The sequence below is a fragment of the Suricata suricatta genome, chromosome 16 (assembly GCF_006229205.1).
Source record: "Suricata suricatta isolate VVHF042 chromosome 16, meerkat_22Aug2017_6uvM2_HiC, whole genome shotgun sequence".
Lineage (NCBI taxonomy): Eukaryota > Metazoa > Chordata > Mammalia > Carnivora > Herpestidae > Suricata > Suricata suricatta.
In genome coordinates, this window is record NC_043715.1 from 1502352 (window position 1) to 1529504 (window position 27153).

At 54.7% G+C, this 27153-nt stretch overlaps 1 protein-coding gene across 7 annotated transcripts in view; it reads right to left on the reverse strand.

Moving 5' to 3' along the window:
- The window catches only part of BANP (BTG3 associated nuclear protein), a 123484-nt gene that overhangs the window by 78380 nt on the left and 17951 nt on the right, over positions 1-27153 (reverse strand). For 4 of the 7 annotated variants that reach the window (XM_029924731.1, XM_029924734.1, XM_029924733.1 and 1 more), the window contains 2 exons: positions 6130-6268; positions 1126-1217 (listed from right to left, as the gene is read on the reverse strand). In XM_029924731.1, coding sequence (XP_029780591.1) covers positions 1126-1217; positions 6130-6199 — 162 coding nt within the window. In that variant the 5' untranslated portion in view covers positions 6200-6268. Of the gene's footprint in view, positions 1-1125; positions 1218-6129; positions 7197-7245; positions 7385-21212; positions 21514-27153 lie in introns of those variants that run through there. The other 3 variants (XM_029924729.1, XM_029924728.1, XM_029924730.1) reach the window with 3 other exon arrangements.

Here is a 27153-nt window from a genome sequence, read left to right on the forward strand (position 1 = left end):
CAAGCCCGCCACCCAGTGGCCGCCACCTGGCTTGTGCGGGCAGGGCCGCGGGGGACTTGGAGGTCCCTCCACTTCGCTTCCTGTCACCCGCGCTCCGCGGGGCCGCAGAGTGTAAACCACCCGCTGGGGGGTGGGGGAGGGGCGGTGCTGCAGGTCGGGGGGCTTGGGGAGCCACCGCCGGACACACCCGGACTCCGTGTCTGTCTCCCCTCCAATCCTGCCCTTCACTTGGGAGAGAACGGACACCTGCGAAAGGCGGCACGGGACCAGGGGGTCACTGGGGACCAGGGTGGGCTCAGGTCTGCAGGGACCGGGGCTGAGGGGACAGGACAACAGAGGGGAGGAGGGGAGGCCTGAGAGGAGATGAGACCAGAGGGAGGGCGGGGCTCAGGGGACAAGAGACTAGGGCAGGTGCGGGCAGCAGGGACGGGGGACAGGAGACCCGGGCGGGCGCGGGGCTGAGGGGACAGGAGACCGGAGGGGGCACAGCGCGGAGGGGACAGGAGACCCGGGCGGGCGGGGCGCGGAGGGGACAGGAGACCGGAGGGGGCACAGCGCAGAGGGGACAGGAGACCCGGGCGGGCGCGGGGCTGAGGGGGCAGGAGACCGGAGGGGGCACAGCGCGGAGGGGACAGGAGACCCGGGCGGGCGCGGCGCTGAGGGGACCGGGGGACGAGAACGGGGACGACGCGGGCTCTCCAGGGGAGGGCGGACATCCTCCGTCCACCCACAACCGAGCGCGTCTTCTCAAACCTACGCGCTCGTGAAACTGCCTGCGCGGGGAGGGGGGCGCGACACGTGGCGAACACGGTGCACACGTGACCACACAGTCGGCTTTCCGTCGAGCGGTCACTGTGCCGACACGACCCCCACCAGAGAGCAGGCGGGGCAGGGAAAGCCGGCGGTGTGAGGACTGCACTGATGACAGGGAGGGGGCAGCACAGGCCGCAGCGCCGGAGGGCGGCACGTGATCACAGGGCGCGAGTAGCCGGTGAGGACCGCACTGCGCAGCCGCAGCCGCACAAGGCCAAGGCCCCTGGGCGGGAAGGCGTGGCCTCGGCAGTGCGCGCGCAGCCAGGAGGCGGGCGAGGCGGAGGAGGGGGCTGGGCCGCCCCACGCTCTCACCTTGATGGAGGGGTCCTGGCAGTTGATCTCCAGGCGCTGGCGCTTCAAGGCCGGCTCGTCATCGTCGGTCACCACATGGTTCTCCAGGACCACTGAAAACCAACGGCGGGGACAGAACACACGTGAACGTGAACGGCCGATCGGGGCCGCGTCAGCGCTCAGCTAGTAAGCAGTTCGGCCGCCTTACCGGAAATGGAGAAATAACCACCTCTTTCTCGTTTTACGTTTTTCATGTAAACTTAGAATTCTCAAGCAGAAAGCAGGATCTCTCCCTTAATCTCAAAAAAGGTGCGACACCAGATAAATGAGTTCCTGATAGGCCAGCAACTTGATCCTGACACCGAAACAACAAACTCCTCATTTAGTGCTCCGTTGAGCTACCCTGTTGGAACGTCAGCAGGAGAAAACCCAAATAACACGCGTTTCTCTCCAACGTCCAAGTCCAGTCAGTTGGCCCCCCGCACTGCAAAATCAAACCCGCTCTAATACCCCGTTTCTGGAGGGGTTCACTCAAGGCCACCCCAGCCCTGCACTTGCTGCGCCCTGTAGGCCCCTCAGCGCGTGGCCCTCGGGGCGCCTCAGGTTGCTCCCGACCCCTTTCCCAATGCCCCGCATCTGCCGCAAGAACAACAGTGAAGATGAACACAAAATCAGACACCAAATCTGCCACAGTCACATCATCTCTGCAGACTAGCCTCTCTCTACCCCTGAGCCTCGGCCCCTGACCTAGTCAATCTGTAAGCTGTACACACTCGAAAATGTAGATAGAATTTTAGATTCAACATGTTTTACACAAGATACCTTGAGGGCTTTTCCACTCTGCAACGGTATTTTTTCCTTCTCATCTTGCCAAAGTCACCAACGTTCACTGCCTAGTATATGTCCCCTCCCTCGTGCAGGGTGATCACACACGGACACAGTACACACAGTGGGGGTGCCAAGGGCTTACCGACAGATCGGTCTGCGTCTTTCCTCTCCACTTAGCAATGTAATGTGACAGCCCTCCTGGCTCCCGGCTTCAAGTACTTTTTAAGGGCAAGATCAGAAATATTACCAGTAGGTGAAGATACACAGGTGTGCGTATACACGCACACACAAAGGCATGTTTGCTGCGCACTTGTGGGAGTAAACCATAGCGCACGCACACTTTAGGGTATCATCTGTCCACCTTTTTGTTTTGTTTTTTTAATTTATTTTTAAGAGATAGAGACAGAGCATGAACAGGGGAGGGAGAGAGAGAGAAAGAGACACAGAATGCAAAGCAGGCTCCAGGCTCTGAGCTAGCGGTCAGCACAGCGTCCGACATGGGGCTCGAACCCACAAACCATGAGATCATGACCTGAGCTGAAGTGGACGCTCAATGGACTGAGCCCCCAGGCGCCGCTCATCTGTCTACCTTTCAAGTGCACCCCACACTCCAGGTGAGCAGGATGGACTCGCTGTGACAGGCATCAGCATCTGCCTTGCTCTGACGGTGCTGTCCGACCACATCCCTGTTCCCCCGCAACCCTCCCAGAACCACCAGCCACCTCCACGCAGGGAAATCGATCCCCCTTCCTGGCAGTGCCATGCAGACGCTGGAACTCACACCGGCTCATGCTGTGACAGTGGCCGTGGCACAGTATCTACCCACCAGAGCAGATACCTCCCCGCCCTTTCCACACAAAGCTGTGCACATATGTGGGCAAAGCACATCCTGCTGGCACGGGATTCCTCATCTGCTAATGGGCGGCAGGCAAGCCCAGGGGAAGCCAGGGGCCCTGTGCCCACCTCAAGGCATTGCCACTTTAAGAGGTGGTACAGATTAGGGTTCCAAACAAGCTCTTGATTTTTTTTTTAAGAGTCAATGCTTTGAAGCCCACACATACTAGATGATTCATCTCAAAACTCCAAAACTTGGAGATGCTGAATAGTCCTACGGCTCCAATACAAACCTTTCACGCGTCCGCGGCAAGAGCTGCAAGCAGATTTCCTGGAGGAAAGTTATCCAAAGCTGTTCCTTGCAGACCCTTATAGCCAAGGAGCAACAGTAACAAAAGCATCCTGTTCACCAAAGGGCTTTGCATCATGCACGGTGGCTCCCGTGCAGGAGGGAATGCCTTGGCCACCTCCACAGAAACGTGTGAGAATGAATGCTCATTCAATTAAGTAAAGTAGGAAAAATCCACGCCTACAAGTAGTTGTGGTTAGCAAAACAGAGGTTTCAAAATCCTAGTCTATTTAACTCCCACTAGAAACTGGTGACTAATACCAGGACTGGAAGACGGAGAGATCCTGGCAACCATTATCCTAATCCTTTTAATTTGCTGAATAGAAAGCAGGTCCATTGAGGTTAAATAACCTGTCCAGGGCCATACAGCGAGTTCCTGTAACTACAGAAGAGTCCATGCCCCCACGGCAGCGTGAAGTACCTCCAGGCCTTAAGCAAAGGGGCAGGCGTGTAAAACGCAGTGTGCCCGCGGCCGATGACGGAGCGCAGCAGGGCTCTAGCAACGACCTTCTATGGGCTGTAGTGCTGCAGGTTTACTTTCCTTTGTCCTTTGCTGCATTTGCACCCCTTGCTTGCACTGCTTTTTAGAATTTTGCACACATTACATTTAGAATTAGATAAAAGGGCTCAATGTTCATTTCAGGAGCCCCTAAGCGTCTGACTTCAGCTCAGATCATGATCTCACGGGTTGTGAGTCCAAGCCCCACGTCGGGCTCTGTGCTGGCAGCTCAGAGCCCGGAGCTGGCTTCGGATTCTGTGTCTCCCCCTCTCTCTGCCCCTCCCATGATCATGCTCTGTCTCTCTCTGTCTCTCAATGATAAATAAATGTTAAAAAAAAAAAAAAAGAACTCAATGGTCATTTTAGAGCCATGACTATCTAATGGCAGGGAAGGTCTAAAAGGCCGCCATCTAGGTCTGTGCCAGACAGGCAGTGAGTGCGGCCATGGCGGGGGGGCGGGGGGAAGCAGAGGAACCTAAACAACTTTGTTTTCAGGGGATATCAGACAAAAGTAGAAGGCCACACATGCCAATAAGCAGTTCTGCTGCTAGGATTTCTTCTCCTACTTGCTGAACTACTTGTAAATGCCACAAAGTTCCTACTATGTTAGAGATGAGGGGAAAGCCCTCTCCGTCTTCAGCCCACTCTGGGGGCGAATGCGTGTGTGCAGCCTGGTGCTTGCTGGGTGTGTGCAAGTCCTTCTGGACCAGGGATCGGAAGCTCTGGGTCTGCGCCCCGCCCCCGGTGGCCTCTCGTGACAGTCAACTGCAGTCCCAGGTATTGAAGCAACAGAGAGGGGACAAAACCAAGCTTAGGAAAGGTTCCTCTCAGAGTTCTCCGAACTATAATCTACAGAGAAACTATTTCAGAAGAAAACTCTCCGAACTTTAGCATTTCTAAAAAGGTTTAAAATGTATGTAATAGGAACATTTTTCTTTTGTAACATTGCAGTGTGTGTTTTCTAAAGAAACTGTCAACCCTCTGCCAAAATAGGAAGTTGTTTTAAAATGGTTACACAGTGATCATGCTTCTGCCACTTAGTTCAGTGGCGTCTACCGTGTGGTGCCAACGAGGCCAAGGCTGCAAGTTCTCGCTCGGAACAAACGGGTCACCTTTCACAGACTAAACTGCAGCCACGCAGCTGGGCCTGCGGGCAGCGACTCTGTTCAGTGACCTGCCAGGCACTTGATCTCGCCAGCCAACAGGGGACAGCGGTTCTCATAAACAAGTCAGAAGCAAAATAAGAGGAACAGCCCAGCATCCCTGAAAAGAGTACCTCTATTTCTTCGTGACTGCTCACATAATTCTAAAATCATTTCTACTTCTCTCCCTCCCAAAGCACAACTAAGTTCCAAATAAAGTTCTTCCAACTAATGTGTCAAACAGATCACAAAGACAGATGTCCACCTACTTCTTATGAGATTTCTGAAAATTCTCTTTTCGGGGGAGGGGGGTAGGGGGGAGCCAGCATTTCAGTTGTATTATTCCAGAAAGAATAACCAGGCAACTGAAACACTCAGTGACTTTACTGCGAGCACTTCTCATTTCAAACTTAAATAAAAATTGGGGGAGGGCCGAAGTTTACTAAGGAACCTTCTAAAACAAATGTGTAGACAAAGGTTTTTCACAAAGTTCCTAAAACGTCGGGTTTCTTTTATAAAGTCTTCTCAAGACAAATATTGAAAGTTTCAAAGTAGATGTGTGCTTTTAACATCATTAAGAAAAATTACCAGCCTTAAAAATATAGGTATAAAAGTTGTTCTTACACACAGTCAATTAAAGGATAAGTTAATAACACGTTACTGGGAGAGGCGCCTGGGCGGCTCAGTCGTGAAGCGCCGACCGGCTCAGGCCATGATCTCGCGGTTTGCTTACAAGTTCGAGCCCCGCGTCGGGCTCTGTGCTGACAGTTCGGAACCTGGAGCTGCTTCAGATCCTGTCTCCCTCTCGCTCGCCCCTCCCCTCCCAGCCCCCCAACTCTCTCAAAAGTAAACATTAAAAATAAAGAAACGCTGGTGGAAATGTGATTATTGATCATGCAAATAAACACTCTGAGTGTTCAAAAAAAAAAGGTAAGAACACTTCCCGGAAATCTGTCAGAATTTTGAACATACACAGCAATTCCACTTCCGGGAGCTCACCCCACGGAAATATCCGCCAAGATACGCAGGCCAGCCTCCTAACCACAGGGGTGCGCACCGAAGAAACGCATCCAAACAAGGCCGACAGTGTCTCCAGGGAGGGGCCCCGCCGCCGCGCGCGCACGCGCACAGGCCCGCGCTGGCCAACTAAGCCGGCCTCCTGGCGCCTGACCGGCCTCGCGGGTCACAGGGCCGCTGTGGGCGGGGCCCCAGCATGGAGGGGCCCCGCCCCCAGCTCCCATTCTCCGTGATTAGCACATGCATTGCCTTTTTCTCTTCCTTTACTCTTAAAGGAAAGAAAACTTCTGGAAGTGCTTCTGGATTTCTGAAGAACCGAGAGGGTAAGAAACCGCCTACTGCCCCACAGTCCGTACCTGGGTGACCAGGACTCAGGTCTTCCACAGCAATCTGCACCACATCCGCCAGATCCTGTTCTGACATCATCCAGAGCGAGAGAAGTGTGGCCGGAGAGTGGGCAGGAATCAAAGTCACGCAGGACTGCGTTTCTGCCACCTGCAAAAGCGAGACAGACAGGGACAGGGAGATCACATGGTGACCTGTGACATGAGGCAAACCGCTAACCACATGGGTCCTATAGCACGTCTGGTGCCGTGCTGTTTGGTACAGGGCTCTCCTGGCTTCAAACCACCAAAAGGTAGTGTTCTTTGAGAAGCGAGCCGCAGCTCAGAAACCCTGTGCGTCCTCACCGCCAGCCCAGCTCTACCCGGCAGCCTCCTGCTTCCTCAGTCCACTCCGAGCACCAGCTCAAGTCGGCTTCCCGTGACAGCCTGACCGCTGGCCGAGCCGGCCGAGGGCCCGGAGTCTCAGTGGCCCCCGCCCGCCTGGCCCATCCTGCCGCACACACCTCGCGGCCTGGTGTCACGCTGCCCGCCTCCTGGCTTCTCCCGAACGGGCCCTTCCACCCAGGGGCTGCTGTTCCCATACTCAGTTCTGCTACTCAAACCACTGTCCTGCTAAGCACCTCTGCTTTGCTTTCTGTTGGCTTCCAGAGCAGACCCAAACCACAGCACCACCCCACTACCATGGCCTGGGAGCACCACCGCCCTGTCCCCCACGTGCCCTCGGGGGCAGGGGTCTGAGCTGTCATTCCTGAGCCAAAAACCATGTCTGGAACCTAGTCGGTTACTTTCTTCTTGTTCCTGAGACACTCTGATTAGGCCAAGAGACCTTATCTTCCAAAACAAAAATGAGGCCACGTCATGTCACATACGGTCTATCAGCCCGTGGATGTGAACACTGTAAAACACGGGACATCCTGGAGGACTCCGGGGCCACTGTCACCATAATGCTGCATCTTACACGTTTTAATTATTTGTGGTAAATGAATACAAAATAAATCATGTATTGATCTTTCCACATCCAGACGATGCCGTCAACTCTCCAGCTCTGCTCCTTTCGGCGCAAAGTGCTCCCAACCCCGAATCCTCTCCTGCGGGGCGGGAGGAGTCAAATTAAAATTTTCAGACCACCTGGTTTTCGCTAGAGGTCTGGCAACACGTCCTTCTAACGAATGAGCTCCAACAGCCGAAAGTGTAGGTTCTCACGTCCTGATAGAGTGGCTCCTTTCGTCCTCCATCCAGATTTACGTTCTACGTGACTTCTTAGAAAAAATGTCAAAGGAGAAACCAAGCTCCTGCCTTGAATCTTTTTTGGGGGGGGGAGGGGAATTGCAGGAGGTATGGGGGGAAGGGCAGTTTGGGAGGGGGGGGCAGGGCAGAGCAGAGAGAGAGGGAGAGAGAGAATCCCAAGCAGGCTCCAAGCCCAGTGCAGAGCTCCGTTCGGGACCATGACCTGCGCAGAAATCAAGAGTCAGATGCTTAACCGGCCGAGCCCCCCAGGAGCCCCTTAAATCCTCCTTTATGGAGCATGTGCAACACTTCCACATAAACGCGTGACGGAACGTATAGTCGGTAAAACTGCAAAGGTGCTTCCCTTCTGCGCTGACACCCCTGGCCCGGCACCGAACAAGGTGCCTGCGCGCCGGGGGCGGGGGGCTGACGGCAGGCGCCAGCGGGGGAGAGAGAGGCCTCAGGTCGCCGTGACACAGCCCGAGAAGAGTCCAGCTGGGAGAAGATGGTAGTGACCAAGACTTTTCATCTTTCTATCCCCCCCATAAAAACACACGAGCAAGCAGGATGGCACAACCCAAACCCAGGCCCGTGTCTCTAACGAGGTTGAGCGAGGAGGCGTTCCTACTGAACCCCAACATACCAGCAAGTGGGGACAATCACGGACCGCTCCAGACGTCACGGTGGGAGCAGGTACGCGGCGGGAAGCAGAGAGGGGCAGGAGCCGATCCGACCACAGCGGCGGAGACGGGAGGGAGCACCGCTCGGTGGCGGGGGGCTGCACAGGGCTGTGCGGGGCGTCCAGAAGGCCTGAGACAGTCAGGGCCCCGTGAACTCTCAAAGCCAAACACGCTAGAAAGAAATACAAGGAACTAGAATACCCGCGTACAGGACAGAGAGCGTGGAGGGGAATGCAAGTCTGATTAAAGATGGCAGATAAAGGTGTACCTGGCTCGCTGAGTCAGACATTATGTGCGCTTCCTGACCTCGGAGTAGTGAGTTCGAGCCCCATGTTGGGCACAGAGCTAACTTAAAAAAAAGTGGGAGAAAAAAAGCAGAGCCAGGAGAGCTCAGAAAATGAGTGGCTGCATCTTTTAAAACTTTCTAAAATCAATAGAACATAGAGCCTAGAACACTGTAATTAGAGAAAACTGTTCTAAATCCTTCTTCCCTTCTAAATATCCAGGAAAATTAATTTCACATGAAAATGAACAACAAAAACTCTTGAAGTCCAATCTCATGCAAAGATTACATGTTTTAAAAAAGACTCTAGGAGCATTTGAGAGGGTGGGGGGCTCAGTCGGTTGAGCGTCCAACTTCCGGTCCGGTCATGATCTCACAGTTCGTGGGGTTAGGCCCTGCACTGGACTCTGTGCTGACAGCTCAGTGCCTGGAGCCCGCTGCAGATTCCATGTCTCCCCCTCTCTCTGCCCCTATTTTTTAAAATAAAAAAATAAAAGAGCAAAGGAAATAGTACCACTACAGACCTTGAAAGCATGCGCAAAGACGTGTCCTTGAAAGAGACAAAACCCAGCCCCAGTACTCCAAAACAAGCTGAACTGCCCCGAAGGAGCGGGTCATCTTGGCCGTAAGCCGGCATTACAGAGGCGAAGTGAGGGGACGGGACACGGGCCGGACGGGAAGTGAGCTAAACCAGAAGGCGCCCAGGAGCACATAAACACGGTAAGCGGTGCCTGAAGAAAGACGCAATGAGAAAAGGAGGCAAATCTGAAGAACGAGAAAGAAATGAAGGAAAAGAGTTCAAGAATGCAGTGCACTGATGATGGGCAGACAGGGCCCTGCAGACGTGGAGAGCGAGGCTCCAGTGAGGAAAACCAAAGCCAAGTCCAAGGAAACGGAGTGTCCCAACGTGTAAGTCAAGAAAACTCTTCAGAAGGGGGGAAGTTTAAATCTACCAATGAAAAAGATGCACCACAAACCTGGCGGGGGACGGGGTACACCCAGTCCCAAGACACATTCTAATAAAAATATTATTGACGGAAAAAGAAAAATTCCTTTACACATCCAGGCAAAAAGACCAGGTGAATTAAAATGGGCCAAAACAGATCATCAAATAGAAAAAAAATTGATTAACGTATCTAAGATACTCAAAGAAAGAAATATGAGCTAAGAATTTTACGCCCTGACAGAATGGCTTTTGAGGATGAAGGCACCAAACATTTATCACCATCCAGCTCTCAGAGAAGGGCGCCCCCATCAATTCTTCCCGAAAAAGCTACGAGAAAACGGAGTCTGAAAACCCAAGGCCCTCGAGGAGACACCAGCCACACCGGCTGGAGGCGAGCGCTCGGTGTTTACAAGCAGAGCCGAGACTGTAAAGGAGACAGCTCCGTCCCCAGGGCCGCGCTCTGGGACCACGGACCCCTGGTCACAGCAGGGAGGAAAGCCGGGAGGGCGCGCAGAGCGAGGCCGACGATCCCCGGGAGCACGCCGAGCACGTTCACGGGCAGGTGAGGGTTTCCGGGAAGTCCCAAGTCAATCCTTCTGCGTGTCCGAGAGAACCAGGCGCAGCATGAACCCCAGGAGCTGTGGGTCCGGCTGCAAGCGGGACACAAGCGTGTCGTGCATCTATAGGCACACTCCGCCGCCGCCCACCAAAAAGGCGGAAAAAACAGCGGTCAGTCCAGGAGCAATGCGCGTCCTTGGCCCAGGCCGTGGGGTCGAAATACCAGTTTTCACCAAAAGAAATCAGGGCTTCCTGGAGAAATGGCTGGCTCCAGGTCTGGGACAAGAAATATGCAGAAGGAGCCCCGACACGCCTTGCCATGCCATCCAAGACCTTAGGGTCATGTCAAAAGGACTCGGGGCTGACACCACGAAGCTCCTCCTGGCCAAAGATGAAAACACTGACCGTCAACAAGGAGAAGTATGTTGATGGACTTTAAAAGAAATATTTTTAAGTTCATGACATCCCCATACCAACAACAAAAAGTCCCCTATCGAAGGTGCTAGGGAACTAAGCCTTTAAGTTTCAAAAAAAAAAAATGATAATAAGGGGCGCCTGGGTGGCTCATTTGGTCAGATGTACGACACTTGATTTTGCCTTGGGTCATGATCTCAAGGTTCATGAGATCGAGCCCCACATTGGGCTCTGTGCTGACACTGCAGATCCTGCTTGGGATTCTCTCTCTCCCTCTTTCTCTGCCCCGCCCTTGCTTGTGCACTTTCTCTCTAAATAAACTTAAAAAATAATAATAATAATTTTTTAAATGATAATAAAAAAGGAAGAGCTGAAATTTATCCTCCTTTTCTACACAAGCTGTCCACTGAAAACACAGCTAAGTAATTACAAGGGTCTGGATCGAAGTCCTACAGCACAGAAACAAAGCGATGACTTGGCAGTCCTTAGGGGTTAAGACTCTAGTGGGGGTGCCTGGGGGGCTCGGTCAGCTGAGCGGCTGACTCCTGACTTCGGCTCAGGTCACGATCCCAGGGTTGTGAGATTGAGCCCCACATTGGGCTCTGCACTGAGCGTGGAGCCTGGTTAAGATATTCCCTCTCTCTCCCTCTCTCTCTCTCCCTCTCCCTCCCCCTCTCTCTCTCTCCCTCTCCCTCCCCCTCTCTCTCTCTCTCTCTCTCTCTCTCTCTCTCTCTCCCCCCTCCCTGCACCTCTCCCCCACTTGCACTCTCTCTCTAAAAATAAAAAAAAAGTAAAATCAAAAGAATCTCGTGGCTGACTGCTAACATCACAAAGAAACCAAACACGGAGCTCCCAGTGTAATGACGAGGTGAGCCTGCTACTACCGAACGAGTGACAGGTGGAAGCGGTTCTCGTCTGCGGCCATACCACCCTGAACGCGCCCGATCTCATCTGATCTCGGAAGCTAAGCAGGGTCGGGCCTGGTTAGTACTTGGATGGAAGTGGTTCTAGAAGCTACCGCCACCGGCCCCCAGGGAACGGGTCGAGGACCGTGCTGGGCACCACGCGGCAGCAGCAAACGTCAGAGGTGGAAGCTCTGCTGCTTGATTAAAGTAAAAGATCTTATTTAATCAACAAGTGAATTGTATGGGGAAGAGGAAGAGAGGCCCTACAAATTAAACAATAAAGACAGAACTACCACTTTCTCTGTTCGCTGTATATTTAATAAGGACTTTTTTTTATTTCTAATGTTTATTTTTGAGAGAGAGAGAAAGAGAAAGAGAAGGAAAACACAGGTGGGGGAGGGGCAGAGAGAGGGAGACAGAATCCGAGAAGCAGGCTCCAGACAGTCAGCACGGAGCCCAACACGGGGCTTGGACTCGTGAACTGCAAGATCATGACCTGAGCTGAAGTCAGACGCTTAGCTGACTGAGCCGCCCAGGTGCCCCCATTTGGAGATTTTTAAAGACAAAACCCAACCCAACTTGACAACAGTATTTGCTACACACACCAGAGAGCTGGTTTCCTTCTTTCACAGCAAGAGAAAGGAGACCAATACACCTCATGGAAAATGAGCACAGGAAATGCAAGTGAATTCACAGAAAACAGAAGTCACAAGGCTTTTAAACAGGAGAAGAATTCAACGTTTCATGTGCCCACGAGGCCACACGACGGGACCCCAAGTGGCCGTGTGACAGAGCGAGGCACGTCTCTCCCAGAAACCACGCCCAAGAAGCGGAGCTACAGGAGTAGAAACAGGCAGAAAGCACAGAACATGATTTTTTTTTAAAGAAATATGCTGAATATGTGCAGACTCTTCACACAGACTGTTCCTGGGACATAAGAGGAAAAGGAGATTATTTTTCCTTTTTCACCCTCTTATAATATTTGCACTTTCATCCCGTGCATGTGTCACCTTCTCAGAAATAAAGTGGTCACCTAAGCACATGGGCGTAACCTGCTGGGGAAATTCTGAATGCCAGCCTCCATTCCAGAGCTCGCTGCTCGGAGGAGGCGCCGCGGCGGAGCCCGCGGACCCAGGAGGAGTGGGCAGGCCTGATGCGGAGGAGAGAGCAGGTGTCATTAACTCCCGTGTCCCCCGAAGATGACCTCTGGCGCCAGCCTGAAGATCAGGGCTACTCAGGCCATAAACTTGGTCTTTTGTCCGAATTAAGAGCCCAAGCAAAGATGATTAAAGAGTACAGTGAGCTATTTCCCAAAGGCAGTGGTCCTCAGTGACAGAGTACCCCCCAGTCAACCTCTGAACTGGTGGATTTAAAATGTTTTGGAGTCACAGATTGCTTTCAAAATGTAAAAAAGAAAAAAAAAACTGTAGACCCTTTTCCAGGAAAAAAGCACAGAGAGACAAAATTCTGCCAAGGTTCAGGGCCCACAAACAACAGCAACAGCGGCCTATCCCGGCATCTCCTGACGCTCAGCCGAGGGGCCCGAACTTACCGGGCCACGCGGCCGCCAGGGCTCCTGCAGCCCCCGGGAGCCAAGTGACCAGTCCTGGCCGATGGGACGCAAGTGCAGACGCGGGGCGGCCGCCAGGACACCTCGTTAAAGGGTTCCTGGGCTGTGGCCATGGCTGGTCTACTTGCCGTCCTGCCGCTGGACTCCAGGAGGCGGGTGGGACGGAGGGAACTAGAACAGCGGAGCAAAGAACGAGACGGAAGCCGCCGAGTGGGCCTGAACTGCGGCCTCAGGCCTCCTCACCTGCAAGGTACCTAACCCAGCACCTGCTCAGAGCCGGCATATTCTGGGGTGTGTCCCGTGCCGCCAGGCTTGCTCGGAGGCCGTCCACGCCCTGGGCGCACAGGCTCCGGGTTAGGCGAGCTGCCTCGCATAAAGGGCTCATGGGAAGTTTTCCAGGGCCCAGACGCAGCTTTTTCCTGGTCTCTAGGAGCTCTGCGAGCAGCCGAGGAAAATACTCCGAGCTCTCCATAAAATCCCGAATCCTAACCTCTTCCAAATGAGGACGCCACACGTTATCCAAGTTGTTTACTCGGAATGGTTCTGTTGCCAGGATAGAGTCACTTGAAATGCTGCTAACAGGGAAGGTCTGAATAGAAAAAGCTAGGGCAAGAAGCCCAAGAAAACTGGAACAGAGCAATACATGCGGTTGCCATTTTGGCAAATTAAATTTACCGTTTCTCAGAAGTCCTGGAGACAGTCCAGGCTTAACACAATAAAGCAGCTGGAATGAGATTCATGTGCAACAACGTCTCTGCCGGCAACCACGCCTGTGGGGGAGCGTCCTCCCGGCGCACGGGAACGGGGAGCCCACCGGCCACAGGCAGCGACCGAAGGGCCCGAGCTCCGGGGAACAGGGAAGGAAGTGACGGCAAACCATCCCGTAAAACGCCGCCCCCGTTAACGAGAATGACGCGGCGCCAGAAGGACCCCCGAACACAACACCTCCAGAAAGTGTGTGCTCCCAATTCGACTAACAACCGCACGTCCGTGGGTGCCAGTGCACCCCCGAGGTCTGGAGCGATCGCCGGGACTGACTGGCACTGAGCCCGGACGGGACACCAGTGCGGGGGAGGCACGACCGCGCGCCCGCCACCCCGGGCCCCGGCGCCCCGAGCCGCCACCTGTCCTCTCGCACAGCCCCTGTCGGAGGGGGGGTGTCAGGAACACAGGCGCCTCCTCTGTCCGTCCCGAGCGCGGACTTGCCTGCAGGCCCGTTACGATGACCGCTGTGAGGGGGGGGGTCTCGAAAACAAACGCCGCGTGGACAAGGCCGCTGCATCCAACCCCGGCACACGAGGGAGCCGCCTCGGCCTGCGGGACAGTGGCACCCGTTCCTGGGCCGTCCTCAGGCCCGGGCCACCTTGCCTCCTCCCCTGGCTCCGTGGGCACCCCACACATGCCGGGCCATCCGCACGGCCCCTCAGCGGCAGCTCTGGGGTCACTCCCCAAGCTGCTGCCTAGACGTGCTGCCTCCGTCCCATCTAGAACCCGGGCCAGCGGGACCCTCCTCGGCCCAGCACCCCACTGGGTGGGTCCGGTGCGCGCCCCCCGCAGCAACTGCACGGCTCTCTCCTGCCTCCTCCCGGCGCCTCCTGGCCTCGCCTCCCCGGCGTCACCTCTCGGACGCGAGGGAGTGCCGGCTCGGCGCAGGGCCTCCTCTCAGTGCTTCTGGAACTCCATCTGCGAGCCGATGGCGCAGGACCGCCCTCCAGCTCAGACATCCAGGTGAACTCCAGACACACGCAGCCAACAGCCTGCTCACACCGACCCTGAGGGTCTAGTCTCGGTTTTGACATGCCCAAACTGCACTAGACGCCCACCCCACACCCGCCCTGCTCCTCCCAGACCTTCCCAGTCAAAACGCTGGTTCTTGTCCCTCTTAGAGCCACTTTGTGTGCAAGTGTCTCGCATCTTGCACTCTGGCCTTGTCACCTCACATTCGGATTTATGCGCTGGCCTCTGCATGGGTGTCCCCGCTCTGTCTTTGCCTGATAACTGTTCCTAATACCTAGTGAAACAGCTACTTGGACCGTGTTAAAACACATGTCGAACTATGTCCCTCATCTGTTCCATGCCCACCAAAAGCCTTCTTGCAGCTCAAGTGCTTGCTGGCGCCCTGAAGCCTGTCGTGTGCCAAGCAGCACCCCTGGGCGCCCCTCGGGTTCCCCCCACTGCTCCCTACAGGTCCCGCCCACGGTGGCCTCTCCACGCAGCAGGCTCACGTTCAGCTCAGGGCCCCGGCACTCCAACATCCGGCTGCCCCATGCCACCCACTGCCTCCACCCAAGCCCACCTTCCCCGAGACACTGCACTACACCTGCTCAAAACCCACCCCCGCACCCGCCTCCGGGCTCCCCTCTCCTGCTTCATCGCAAAGCACTGATGGTCCGACTCACTGCATGTGCTAGGTGCTGACTTCGTCCAGCACCTGTCTCCCCTCCCGGTGGGTAAGCCCCACTAGGCAGGAAGTCCCACCACTTTGCTCCCGGCCCGGCACACACGAGCGTGCCAAGAGCACGCGGGACGCACCCCGCGGAGGAGCCCCTGCGGGTTACACGCCAGCGCACCATGAGGAAGGCCAGCGTTCCCACTGCAGAACCACGGAGTCAAGAATCCAAAGTGCTGTGTCTGTGTCTTGATTTCAATAAGGACTCAGCCGGACGAGCATGCAGTTCTCCTTGCGGTCATGGGTTCAAGCCCCACGCTGGGTGTACAGATTACTAAAAAAAATCCTTTTGGCCGTCTGTATAGTAATAAAGTAATTAGGAGGTGGTCTGCAACAAGCCAAAAAATCAATATTTATTAAACTGAGATATGTGAAAAAAAACTCCACTTCTCTTTTTCTCCAAAATCAGGGCAGGCGTGGGACGGACTGCGGAGGAAAAGCAATGTCTGTCCCTTACAGGTCAGGGGCTGGATAAGCAAGGAAGCTGGGAGCAGCCCACGGCCCCTTGTGGAAGACCGCCCCCCAAACGTGGTCACACTTACAACTAGACAAAGAAGGCCAAACGCGCCTCAGAGAGCAGACCCTTCCCTCGCAGGTTCATCTGTCTGATTAAATGGACCACTGTACTCATCCTTTCCCCAAGTGTGCACCTCCTCAGAGGCCAACCACAACGCACGGGGGGCGGGGGCTGGACCCAAGCCGCTCCCACGGACCCCCCCCCCGCCTAGGTCACATGCGCACGGCCCCCAGGACCCCCGTTACCACCGGAGGCCCCCCAAGAGTTTGTGCTTGTACGGCCATATCGGTCAGTAGTTACTGTATTTGAAATTAAGAGCAGAAAATGCTTGACTATTTCTTTATTCGTTTAATTATAAAAATCAACATTACATATTAACAGCATACAAGACATTTTTAATGAAAAATAACTATAGTTTCCCAAACAGCAGCAGCAAAATCTTAGCAAGAGGAGGGCCACGGCTGGTGGTGTAGTCACGATCTGCCCCACGTCAGACCTACTGGAAGGCGCTGGGCTTCCCCAGGTGCCTCGGCCCCCGAGCTGCCGGCCCAGAACCACCCTGACCGACACGCAGGAGGAAAGCTCCCGCACAGCGCTGCGGGCCGCCTCTCCGGGCAACTGCGGCTATGCGTCACAGCAAAACTCAACTGCTGTTTTAGTTTTCCCTAAAGTTATGTTGCCGTGTGGAATCCCAAACCCTATGAGTGAGCTCTTTACTTTGTTACTTTAAAATGCATTGCTCTAGGGGCAGGCACCAGGGGGGCTCAGTCAGTTAAGCGTCCAACTTCAGCTCAGGTCGTGATCTTGCAGGTGGTGAGTTCGAGTCCTGTGCTGACAGCTCGGAGCCTGGAGCTGCTTTGGATTCTGTGTCTCCCTCCCTCTCTGCCCCTCCCCCACTCGTGCTCACGCTTTCTCTCACTCAAAAATAAACATTAAAAATATTTTAAATAAAATAAAAAATAAAAAGTTTCCCTTATAAAATAAAATAAAATAAAATAAAATTCATCGGTCTGTCTTGTGCCTTCAGTGGATCTTTTACCCCAGCACAACTCCGTGACATCATGCCCAGCTTGTTTGCAAAACCCCGGCTGGCTGAGTCACGCAGTCTTCCAGCTGCAGTTTATCGTGTGTTACCGAAAGCATCACATCCACGGACACGGAGACCAGGAGCATCGCTGAGTACGGAGAAGCTGTCAGGGTCTCGAAGACAGACACACACGTTCCAAAATTCCGATTCCACTTGAAGGTGCACATTCTCTTCCCGGCAGTGGGGTCACAGTGGCGTTCCTTAAAGCAACAGGCTCACTTAACTCCTTCAGTAAGAAAGACCCACGGTTTGTCAGGGCAGCTGGGGGGCTCAGTCAGTTGAGCATCCCACTTCGGCTCAGGTCATGATCTCGCAGTTCTTGAGTTCGAGCCCCACGTTGGGATCCTCTGTCCCCCGTCTCTCTCTGTTCGTCCCCGCTCTCTCACTCTCAAAAATAAATATTAAAAAAAAATATGCCCAGTTTGTCAGCGATTCTCTTACATGATCCATGAGAAGACACAGCTAGTTGAGCCAGGAACACGGTGCAGGAGGGCCTGTCGCCAGGATAGGGCTCCGCGGAAACACCACGGAAGAACTCTCCATAACCTTCCCATTCCGTCACGCTGAGAATGAAACAGAGGGGTACTCGAGGGCTGAGACTTATAAGGTGAATGAACTTTCCTGCTTCCTCGTCCTTAGGTGGAAATGGCCGTTTGTGACTGCGTGGCACGAAGAACACAGGGACCCGGCAGCGGCCACTTTGCCACCTGGACCCTGCACCAGCGGTGCGAGTGTCAACACCCAGAAAAGGCAAATCACCTCTCACGGTCATTATGAAAACGACTCTGACCTCACAGAGCCCCTGGCGAGGTCCCAGGGTCACCCGGGTGGCCCCCCGGCACCCCACTTTGACAAACACTGCTTTCAGGTATCATAGCTCCAGAACGAAAGCCTAAGAACCACGTACGACCTAAAGTGAATTTCAGACGAGGTCTGCTATAAAATACAAACCACAAATGCAATTACAAACGACTCTCACTTGAGTCACCAACTGCCAAAGATAAACGTAAAACCCTGCAGAAACCTGTTTGTATCCTGCAGCAAACACTTCGGTGCTCCCATGGCTGCATCCGTATCTTACTTCTCCCTTGGTAGCTACAAACCGTTCACACTGTCAAACATCTCTTCTGACAACACACGATGCCGCGTCTGCCAAAGACGCGGGAGATGAGAGCGGACGACGGACTGCGGCCTGAGCGCCCTCGCCTCCTTCCTTGGTTCCGGGAGGGACGCCACTTGTGCACACGAGCAAGCGACCTTGCACACACTCACAGATCCTTCAAAAAATGACCACGAGGCGCTGTGCTACACAGCCGCTCCACGGGACGAGAGCGCACTGACTTAGCAACCACACGGGCAGACGGGCGAGCGAGGCAGCCCCCGCCCGGTGGGGGGGGGGGACCTGAGGGACTCGGCAGAGGCAGGGACGAAAGGGGCAGAGGTACAGGGACCCCTGAAAAGTCCACGGCATAAAACTAGGAGAGGCCTGCTCTCCATTAACCAAGAGCCAGGAGGCCTACCAGATGCAGAGAGGCTGGGGGCTGGGGGCGTCAGCCATAAACAAACCTCAGGGAGACTTAAATATGGGCAGTGTCTTCGGTGACACCGAACACTGCTCATTTCCAGGGTCTGGAGGGGAACGCCCTTGCTCTGAGGACAGGAGCGCTCCAGCATTTAGGGGTGAAATCCAGTGAGCTCGACAACCTTTTTTATTTAACTAAAAGAAATTTTTTTTAATGTTTATTTTTGAGAGAGAGAGCATGAGCAGGGGAAGGGCACAGAAAGAAGGAGACACAGAATCTGAAACAGCTCCATCCAGGCTCCGAGCTGTCAGCACAGAGCCCGACGCGGGGCTCAAACCCACAGACCGCGAGATCGTGACCTGAGACGTCAGACACTTCACCGACTGAGCCGCCAGCTGCCTGTACGCAACTTACTTTCAAAAGCAGGAAAAAAAAATGCAGGTTACCAAAACTCCCCAAAATGTGTCATTCTCACAATATTTCAAACTTTTTCATTGTTATTTGCTGTGATCTGTGATCAACGATTATAACTTACTGGAACTTAGCACAGATGACGGCTAGCATTTTTTAACAATAAATTTTTGGGGGGTTTTTTTGGGTTTTTTTTGAGAAAGAGAGCGTGCACATGCCCGCAAGTCAGGGAGAGGTAGAGACAGAGAATCTGAAGCGGCTCCAGGCTAAGTGCAGACAGAGCCCAGTGTCGGGCCCAATCGCAGGACCATGAGATCATACCTGAGCCGACATCAAGGGTCAGACACTTATACCACTGAGCCACTCAGGCGCCCCCACAATCAAGTTGGGTTTTTTTTTTTATGTTCTATTTATTCTTGAGAGCAAGAGAGACAGAGCACGAGCAGGAAGGGGCAGAGAGAGGGAGACACAGAATGCGAAGCAGGCTCCAGGCTCTGAGCTGTCAGCACAGAGCCCGATGCGGGGCTCGAACCCACAAACTGTGAGATCATGACCTGAGCCGAAGCCGGACGCTTAATCAACCGAGCCCCCAGGCGCCCCTGAAGTATCTCTAGTGAAGGCATGCACCCTGTTTCTCAGACACACTGCCAACGCACACTGAGGTCGACTACACCACAGGAGACACCACAACGTGTGCAGGGAAGCCCAGGTCCTGGCGGGACCCGCTCTGCTGCGGTGACTGGAACCCCACCCACGGCATGTCCGAGGTGTCCCTGGACACGCGGACGGAGCCAGGCCCGACGCTGACCCTCTGGGAGTGCAGATGAGGGACGCACAGCGTGTGCTCACTGCACTCTTCCAGCTCTGGATTCGAGTTAGGGGACGCGGCCCCGACCGGCCGCCGAGCCACGCCGCGCCCGAGCCTCGTGTGGCCGACAGCCCCATGCGGCGAGCAGGGCTGACCACGGCGAGCAGGGCTGACCACGGCGAGCAGGGCTGACCACGGGAAGCGGGGCAGGCACAGCAGACTCCCACGCCGCCCGTGCGCAAAGCTAATAAAAGGTCTTAAGAAAAGTAAATGTTTAGGAAAAACAAAAACAAAACCCTTCCGTCCACTCTGCTGCCCCCCCCCCACCATCACATCGCTCCCGCCCAAACTCTGGAAGCGGCCCAGGCCCATCCGCAAACGATGTCTCCTCCCTCTTCCTCTGAATCCCAAACAAACAACATGGTTTCCAAATCCACCCTCAGCTCTTCTCGTCCAAGGGCCCGGACGAGAGCCCAGCATCAATTCCTGCCTGCGCTTCCCTGCCACCCCTCCCCCACCCCTCCGTGTCTCCCTCTCTCCTGGCACCTCTGCCCTCCTGCCAATGCTCCCGCTTTCCCTGCCGAGCACACCCACCCCCACCCCCACTGCGGGACGCCACTGAGGCCCTCCTACCCCCCAGGAAACAGCAACCGGGCTGCAGGGCTGATGGAAGGCGCCATCTCCCAGGGCTGCCAGCAGGCTCACCCTTCAGAGATGGGGGGCGACCCCAACCCTCCCAAATCTATCCCCCACCTGGCCCTCACACCTCGTATTTCAAACACACCACGGCCTGTGACAATAGAAGCCACCAACACTCCCACGGCTGACCTCTGCCGGGCCAGCCCCCCATCCCTACACCTGCTGCTGGGGTACCACCTCCCAGCTCCTCCCACCGAGGACCCTGCGAACAGTCTGGAACTCTCTCTGCTGTTACCCAACCATCCCCGGACCCTACGGCTTCGCCCTGCTTGCCGGTTCTGGCTCGACTTCCTCCCTCTTCTTCCCCTCCCGGGTCCCTGCCTCTAGCCCCCCTGCTGTGCAGCGTCAGCTCCCTGTGACACACTGTGAAGCTAAGTCCACTGATCTGGCAGGCCGAGTGTCCCCTTGGCCCCCCAAAGCCACAGGCGGCTGAGGCAGGAAGCCAGCCCTCCCCCCTCCGCTCTGCCAGAGAAGGCGCATGCACCCAGCACCTGGCCTGAGCACCTTTGGTGCCTCCTCTGCTCATCCTCCACCCGGGTTTCAAGCCACCCCCAATCTGGCCCTGGCCCGCCTGCCTACACGCGGCCTCCTTGAATTCACCTACCCAGCAAATGCGTGCGAGGCCAGTCCAGCCCTCCACCTGTCGCTGTGCGGCCCTGGAGCCAAGTCAAAAAAAGAACGCTATTCTGTGACACGAAATCACAGGAAACTCAATTTCAGTGTCCACAGATAAGGCGTTATCAGAACAGGGCCGTGCCAAGCGGCCTGCACGGGGCCCACGGCTGGGAGGGCTCGTCCAGCGCCCGAGCATCTCACTTTAACGTAAAAACTACCGCAGCGCGTGCTGGGTGGGCACGAGTGTCGTGCTGGGCACGCGGGAGCCGCCACAGGTACCAGGGAGGGAAGGGGTCCAGACGTCCCTGTGAACACGCGAGCTGCAGGACAGTACAAATCTTAGCTTTCATCATCTCATGAAAAACAGAGGTGAAACGAAGCATTCGCCGCGCAGAGGCCGCACCTCAAAGTCGGACTCAGTCGCACACTGGGACCGACTCGCACCTCTGCTGTCCCGTCCAGGCGGAGCGCACTCGGGTGTGGAGACGCGGCCGGCTTTTGTCCCTCCCGAGAAGACAGCTATGTTTCAAAGGGACATTCTGCTGGTTCTGAGGATCACACACCTAAGTCCACCCATAGCGCATCTTACGAGCCTGAATTAAAGACAAAATCAAACACTTAACGTCATTTTCCCACTGACGTGTGTTCGTTCATACAAGACCTATCGACCTCAAGATTGTAAGAATTCACACTCGCTGCAAATCGCTTAAAATCGTCTAATGGAATTTAAAATTCTCAATGAAGCATCTTCAGGAACAAACAGCACACACATGACAACTCCGTGGGGTCACAGAACCTGTCACCATCTACAGGAAGCAGAGGGAGAGAGGTCACTTCCCTGGAGAGAACAAGAGGGCGTCTTGACCGGACAGCGGAACGCGGAGCTCAGACAGGCCCGTTCCCCAGGCAGCACCACGAAGGTCACCGTGGCCTCTGGCACTGACAACAAACGTGTCCCTTACAAGTGCGGCCCTGCTTCTTAGCAAGCATACTAATTCCAAACACCTCTCCGTGCCCGGCCTGGTTCTAAAATTCCAGGACTCTGTGATACAAATCACCACCAACAAAATCATGACTATACGCACACTTCGTCAGTGACGTCATGTGAGTTTGACACGCAGAATCCGTGGGGCCTGGAAGGTAACGTTACAACAGTCACTGCGCACTGAGTCCTAAGCACCTCGGTCAGCACTACAGCATTTTTTAAGTTTATTTCTTGAGGGAGAAAGAGCACGCGTGTGCTCACGCACACATGCTCATGCACACGCACGCGCACACACACACACACACACACAAGGGAGGGAGAGCAGGGGTGGGGGGACAGAAGATCCTAGGTGGGCTCCCATGCTGGCAGCACAGAGCCTGACGTGGGGCCCGAACTCACAAACCTCGAGATCGTGGCCTGAGCCAAAGTCGGCCGCTTAACTGACGGGGCCCCCCAGGCGCCCCGGAACTAAGGCAATCTACCCTCACACCTGTTGGTGCAGGTCACTGTGCCCCCGTTGTACAGGCAGGCCCCGCCCTCAGCACTTCCCTTATGAGACAGGCATCATGAACAGTCACTAAGGGAAATGAGACCAGAGTGCCCTGAAGAAAGGGGGTGGAGGAGGGTGGGAAGGGGAGCCAGGAGGGGGGCCAGGGGGGGGCGAAAGGGGCAGGAAGCAGGAGACTGCCCTACAGCAACTCGTCTGCGTCCTGCTACCGAAGCCCGCCAGTTCTCCGTCCCCCACGTTGGCGTTGGCGGCGTCTGCGCCTGCACATCCGGCTGTCGCTGGCTCCCCCCAGAAACTGGCGTCCTTGCGTCGCCCACCGGCCTCTCCTGCTTAGTGCCATTGCGGCGAAGCCTGGGGAGGGGGGTGGGCATCGGTCCAAGGGTGAGGATACTATGTCCTGCCCTCCTGTTCCTACCTCCCACTGTCACAGAAACCAAACCAAACAACTAGCATGTGCCTAAATGTTAAAGGAATCTGTAATCCTAACCAGGCAACGTGAAAACTGAAGAAGATTAACTCCCAACACGAACAGTCACTACAATAAGTAACAATGACAGATGGCAGATGCAGGGCAACTCCAGGGGTTTCTGATCCACACAACCGGCCGAGGGAGTGCAACCCCTCAGAGGCAGGGCCGGTAACCAGGGCGACCTAATTCACATGGTCTCCAACAGAAAACAGACAAAAGCCTAGGGAGACCGGCTGAGGCTGCGTCACGGACACTGGCTGACCCCCGCGCAGCCCGCCCGAGGGCTCGGTGGAGGCAGACGTGCCCCACGCCACCATCACCGTGGGGGCCAGGGACCTATGATTACGGTCTTGGTCCTGGACGCAGCGCCCTGGCACCGCTTTCCTCAGGCTCAGAGTCCTCGACGTGTAACTGAGAACAATAGAAGCAGTAAGGGCACTGGACTTAGAACCCGAAATCTGCTGGATCGGGTCTAAGACTGCAAACCGTCCATGGAAAGTGTGTATCTACCTTAACAGTTTCAAGTCACATTTGCAGTCACGTCTGAATCAAACGAGTACGCCTTCCTGTTACCGCTCGACCCAGGAAACCTGTGTGCGCCGTGAGGTTGGATTTCAGGCTGCAAACGGCACTCAGGCCTGAGACCCGGTGAGCACTGAGCAAACAGCTTCACAAGGGCTCAGACTCACCCCGAAGCCAGCCCGGGAGGGGCTGTTCCAGAGTCGGCCCGGGGCCACACAGCCAGGACCTGGCGCTCTGCGGCTCAGACCCCAATGCTGCCCCTCCCCGAACAACGTTAGCAACAGAGCCAAAATACACCTTTGGAGAGGACGGTCCCACCTGAGCACGGAAACGTCTGAGCAAGTGAGACCCAGAGCCCAAAACTCTAATCCAGACCGGCGCAGGGGAGCCCCACAAGTGGCCCTAGTAGCCGAACTCCAGTCACAAGTAGAGGGACAGCAGTACAGGGGCCAGGAGCCACTTGCTATGTGCTGATTCCAAATGAAACTTAGAACAGACCCCGCACGGAGCAGGTGCCCCTGGAAAGTGACCCCTACCTCCCGCAGTAGGGTCAGGCGTACTTGAGGGCCACCTTAGGCAATTTAAACTTTTGAAAAATAACTCCAGCAAATGATACTATATAAGGTCAGATGCATTTCGGACTCACAATTCTAACACGTTCTAATCACACTGCATTTACACGTGCAACCAGTGATCTGAGGGGACTTTTAAAAGAGCTACGCCTTCTGCCTCTTTGTTGCATCTCCCATTCCGCTCTCAGTAGAAGGGATACAAGAAAAGTTTATTCAAAGTGACTTGTCAACAATACATTCGCAGTCTGTAAGGTATGTGGGCCTAACTTATAATTAAATGGGCCAGGACAAATATTCTCGGGGAAAAAGGTTCATCAAAGTGCATAAAAGAGTCCCTTTTTCTTTGACCACCAAGGACATTATTGGGATCGCTGGTAAAATCTGAATCAGATCTGCGGCTCAAACAACAGAGCCGTATCAATGTTAATTTCCAAATTGTGATAATTATTGTGTTTATACGAAATATCCCTGCTTTTAAGAAACAGTCACGTAAGCACCTGAGTGAGAGGACATCATTATCTTCTTACTTGGCTCAGAAAAAAATACACACACACACACACACACACACGCGCGCGGCCGGAGTGAGGAGAGAGGACAAAGCAAAGACAAAGCAGGAACGTCTGAGGATCCAGAAGGCTGTCATAATTCTTTGTACTATTCCTGCAACTTCTAAGCCTGAAAACACCCGGTTCCTATGAAGAGGTGTGGAGGCTTTTGCCCTCCAAAGACTGTGCAGACGGGTGGAAGAGTGTCACTTGAAGGGGACTGTCATGACTGCATTTGAGAGACTGCCCCTGACCCTTCATTTCCAAGTAGATTTTCCTAAAATGAACTACAAGTTTCTCAGTGCCTTCAGCAGATGAATGAGACGGCCTGGTGGGCTTCTTCCAGACCCCCCCCCAAAGGCTCAAAGTCTGCACGTGAGCGTGATGCCACCGGGGACCGGCACAGCGACCTGGAGCCGAGAACAGCGCTCGGCACCGGCTCAGGTGTTCCTGTCATCTTCCTGTCACTGAACCCCCCACTGTGATGTGTTTCTCCAACACAACAGCACTTTCAGCCTAGAGCTTGGAGGTTCACAAACTAGAGCCCACGGGTCAAACCCTGCCTCTTTCTGTACATAAATTTTATTGGAAAACCTCCACACCCATTCTGGCTTCCACCCTCCAAGGGAAAAGCTGAGCAGTTGTGAAAGAGACTCCCCAAAGCCAAAAATACTTCTCTAATCTGGACCTTTACAGAAAAAGTTGACTGACTTTGGCCCTAAAGCTCCCAAGTGTTCAGTGACATTTGTGGCATCTTTAGAATCTCGAAGCTGCCTTGAGGCTGAGGGATGAGGACATCAGGAGCCATCACCGCAGCACAGTGACCGTGGCCTCCTGGAGGAGCGGCCTGCGCCATCACAGGATGCTTCAGCTGCCTTCAGGTCTTGGTGACCTTCCAGCTGCACCTCCGGTTAGCTGGGAGTCGGAGTCCTTTGCTAGTGGATCCGGAGAGAGCCCAACGAAGCAAAGCAGGCCGAGTTCTTGCACGGTCCCCAGAGCTCACGATGCAAACCAAACTGCAGTCTATCAGCAGCTGAGCCGGAAGGGGACCCCAAGCACTATGTATTTGCTCTCACCTTACTTCACCCCTTCAGCTTTCCCCTCCCTAACACAGCATGATCGCGAGGTTGCGTAAATTTGAATTACACAAATCCAAAACAACCTATTAAACCCTCACTTTGCAAAAATGTGAACGTTTTCTGCAGTAACTGTTAGCAGGCAAGGACACCGGGCCTTCTTTGTCCAATTCAGTTTAAAAACACGGGGGGTATGGAGTACACGCTTCAGCACCTTCCCAGACGCACTCTGGCGTCGAAGGCAGCCTAGCACAGCTCTCTGCTCCGAGGACCAGCCCTGGCTCCTGCCGACGAGTTCACAGGACGGTGTGGCGGTAGACGGGCGCATCCTGGCCATCTACCTGCCCACAGGACCTCAGGGCGCACGAAGAGGACAGCCGGGGTCCACGTCCCGGATCTGTTTTGACAGTAAGATGCCTGGGGCTCTGGCCACACCCACTGGACACAAGTCACACCAAGGAAGTGCCAGCAGTACACACACATCAACTTTTCGCTGCCAGTGTCATCCAAATCCCTTTCTAGAAAGTTCAGAAAGGTTAAGGTCCGCTTCAAGTTCTTTGGTGATGTTCTACCTTGTGAAAAGAGGAAAAATCACTACAGACCACAAGCAGCATTTTTTGAAGCAAAGAATATAAATCTTTATTACTCAACAGTTTGTCAGTACAGGGTTCTGGCCGCCGTGGCCTGATTGGCTCCGTGCATCCAGGTTTCCTGACAGCACCCCCACCCCCACCCCCGCCGCATGGGCAGGCCTGGGTCCCTACCTGGGCCTCTGTCCAACCCACCTGCACTTCCGGGGCCTTACGTGTGCTCGGCTATCTTCAAATGCTAGTACAAGGTAACTCAGGACAAGGAAACGGCAGTCAATCTGCACACATACACTCATGACAACTATCTCCTCTGTCAGTGACTCAATGAAGACACGTTCCCGTCTCTGCCCCTTCTGGCCCTCCATCGGGCTTGCTTCCACACGTAGGTGCCACCAGCGATCTGACCTCATTGGCTATTCTGGGGCACCATGGCGGCGACGATCCAACACATGTAATCATATTGGACACTTCTTGACCATGGGTAGAAGTGAAAGGTACAGAAAAGTTAATTCAAAATGGGAATTTCATGTGATGTCACAGAATTTTGGGCATACTATCCGCTGGTGGTTTATGAAGTCCGTGTTCCCATCACATTTTAATTCAAGACCATCCACAGGTTGCAAGCGATGGGGGCTCCAGGAGCTGCCCCCAGGTTCCGCCTCCTGACAGAGGCCCTCGGTGGGCCACTAAGATGATGCCACACCCCGCCACCACACTGGGGGGTGAGTCAAGAACTTCCTCCAGAGCCAAAAAGGTAAGGCGAAGCTAGCGGAAGGTTGAATTATTAGCTGACGGTCTAATTTGCCACCGGTTTCACGACGTGCACAAGATGACAGCGGGAAGCCTGCAGGTTAAGTATCTGACCGCCACCATTAGAGCGGGCGTGACTGCCGTCTCTCATTCTTGGTGACTAGCTAAATGAGCTCCGGGCACTGGCGCCCGGCAAGAAAACACACGTAGCTTTTGGAGAGTAAATCGCAGGGGCGCCGGGGCTCAGTCCACTCAGGTCACGAGTGAGCCCTGCGGGGGCTCTGAGCAGGCGGTGTGGAGCCTGCCCGCAGCTCCCCCCCCCCCCCC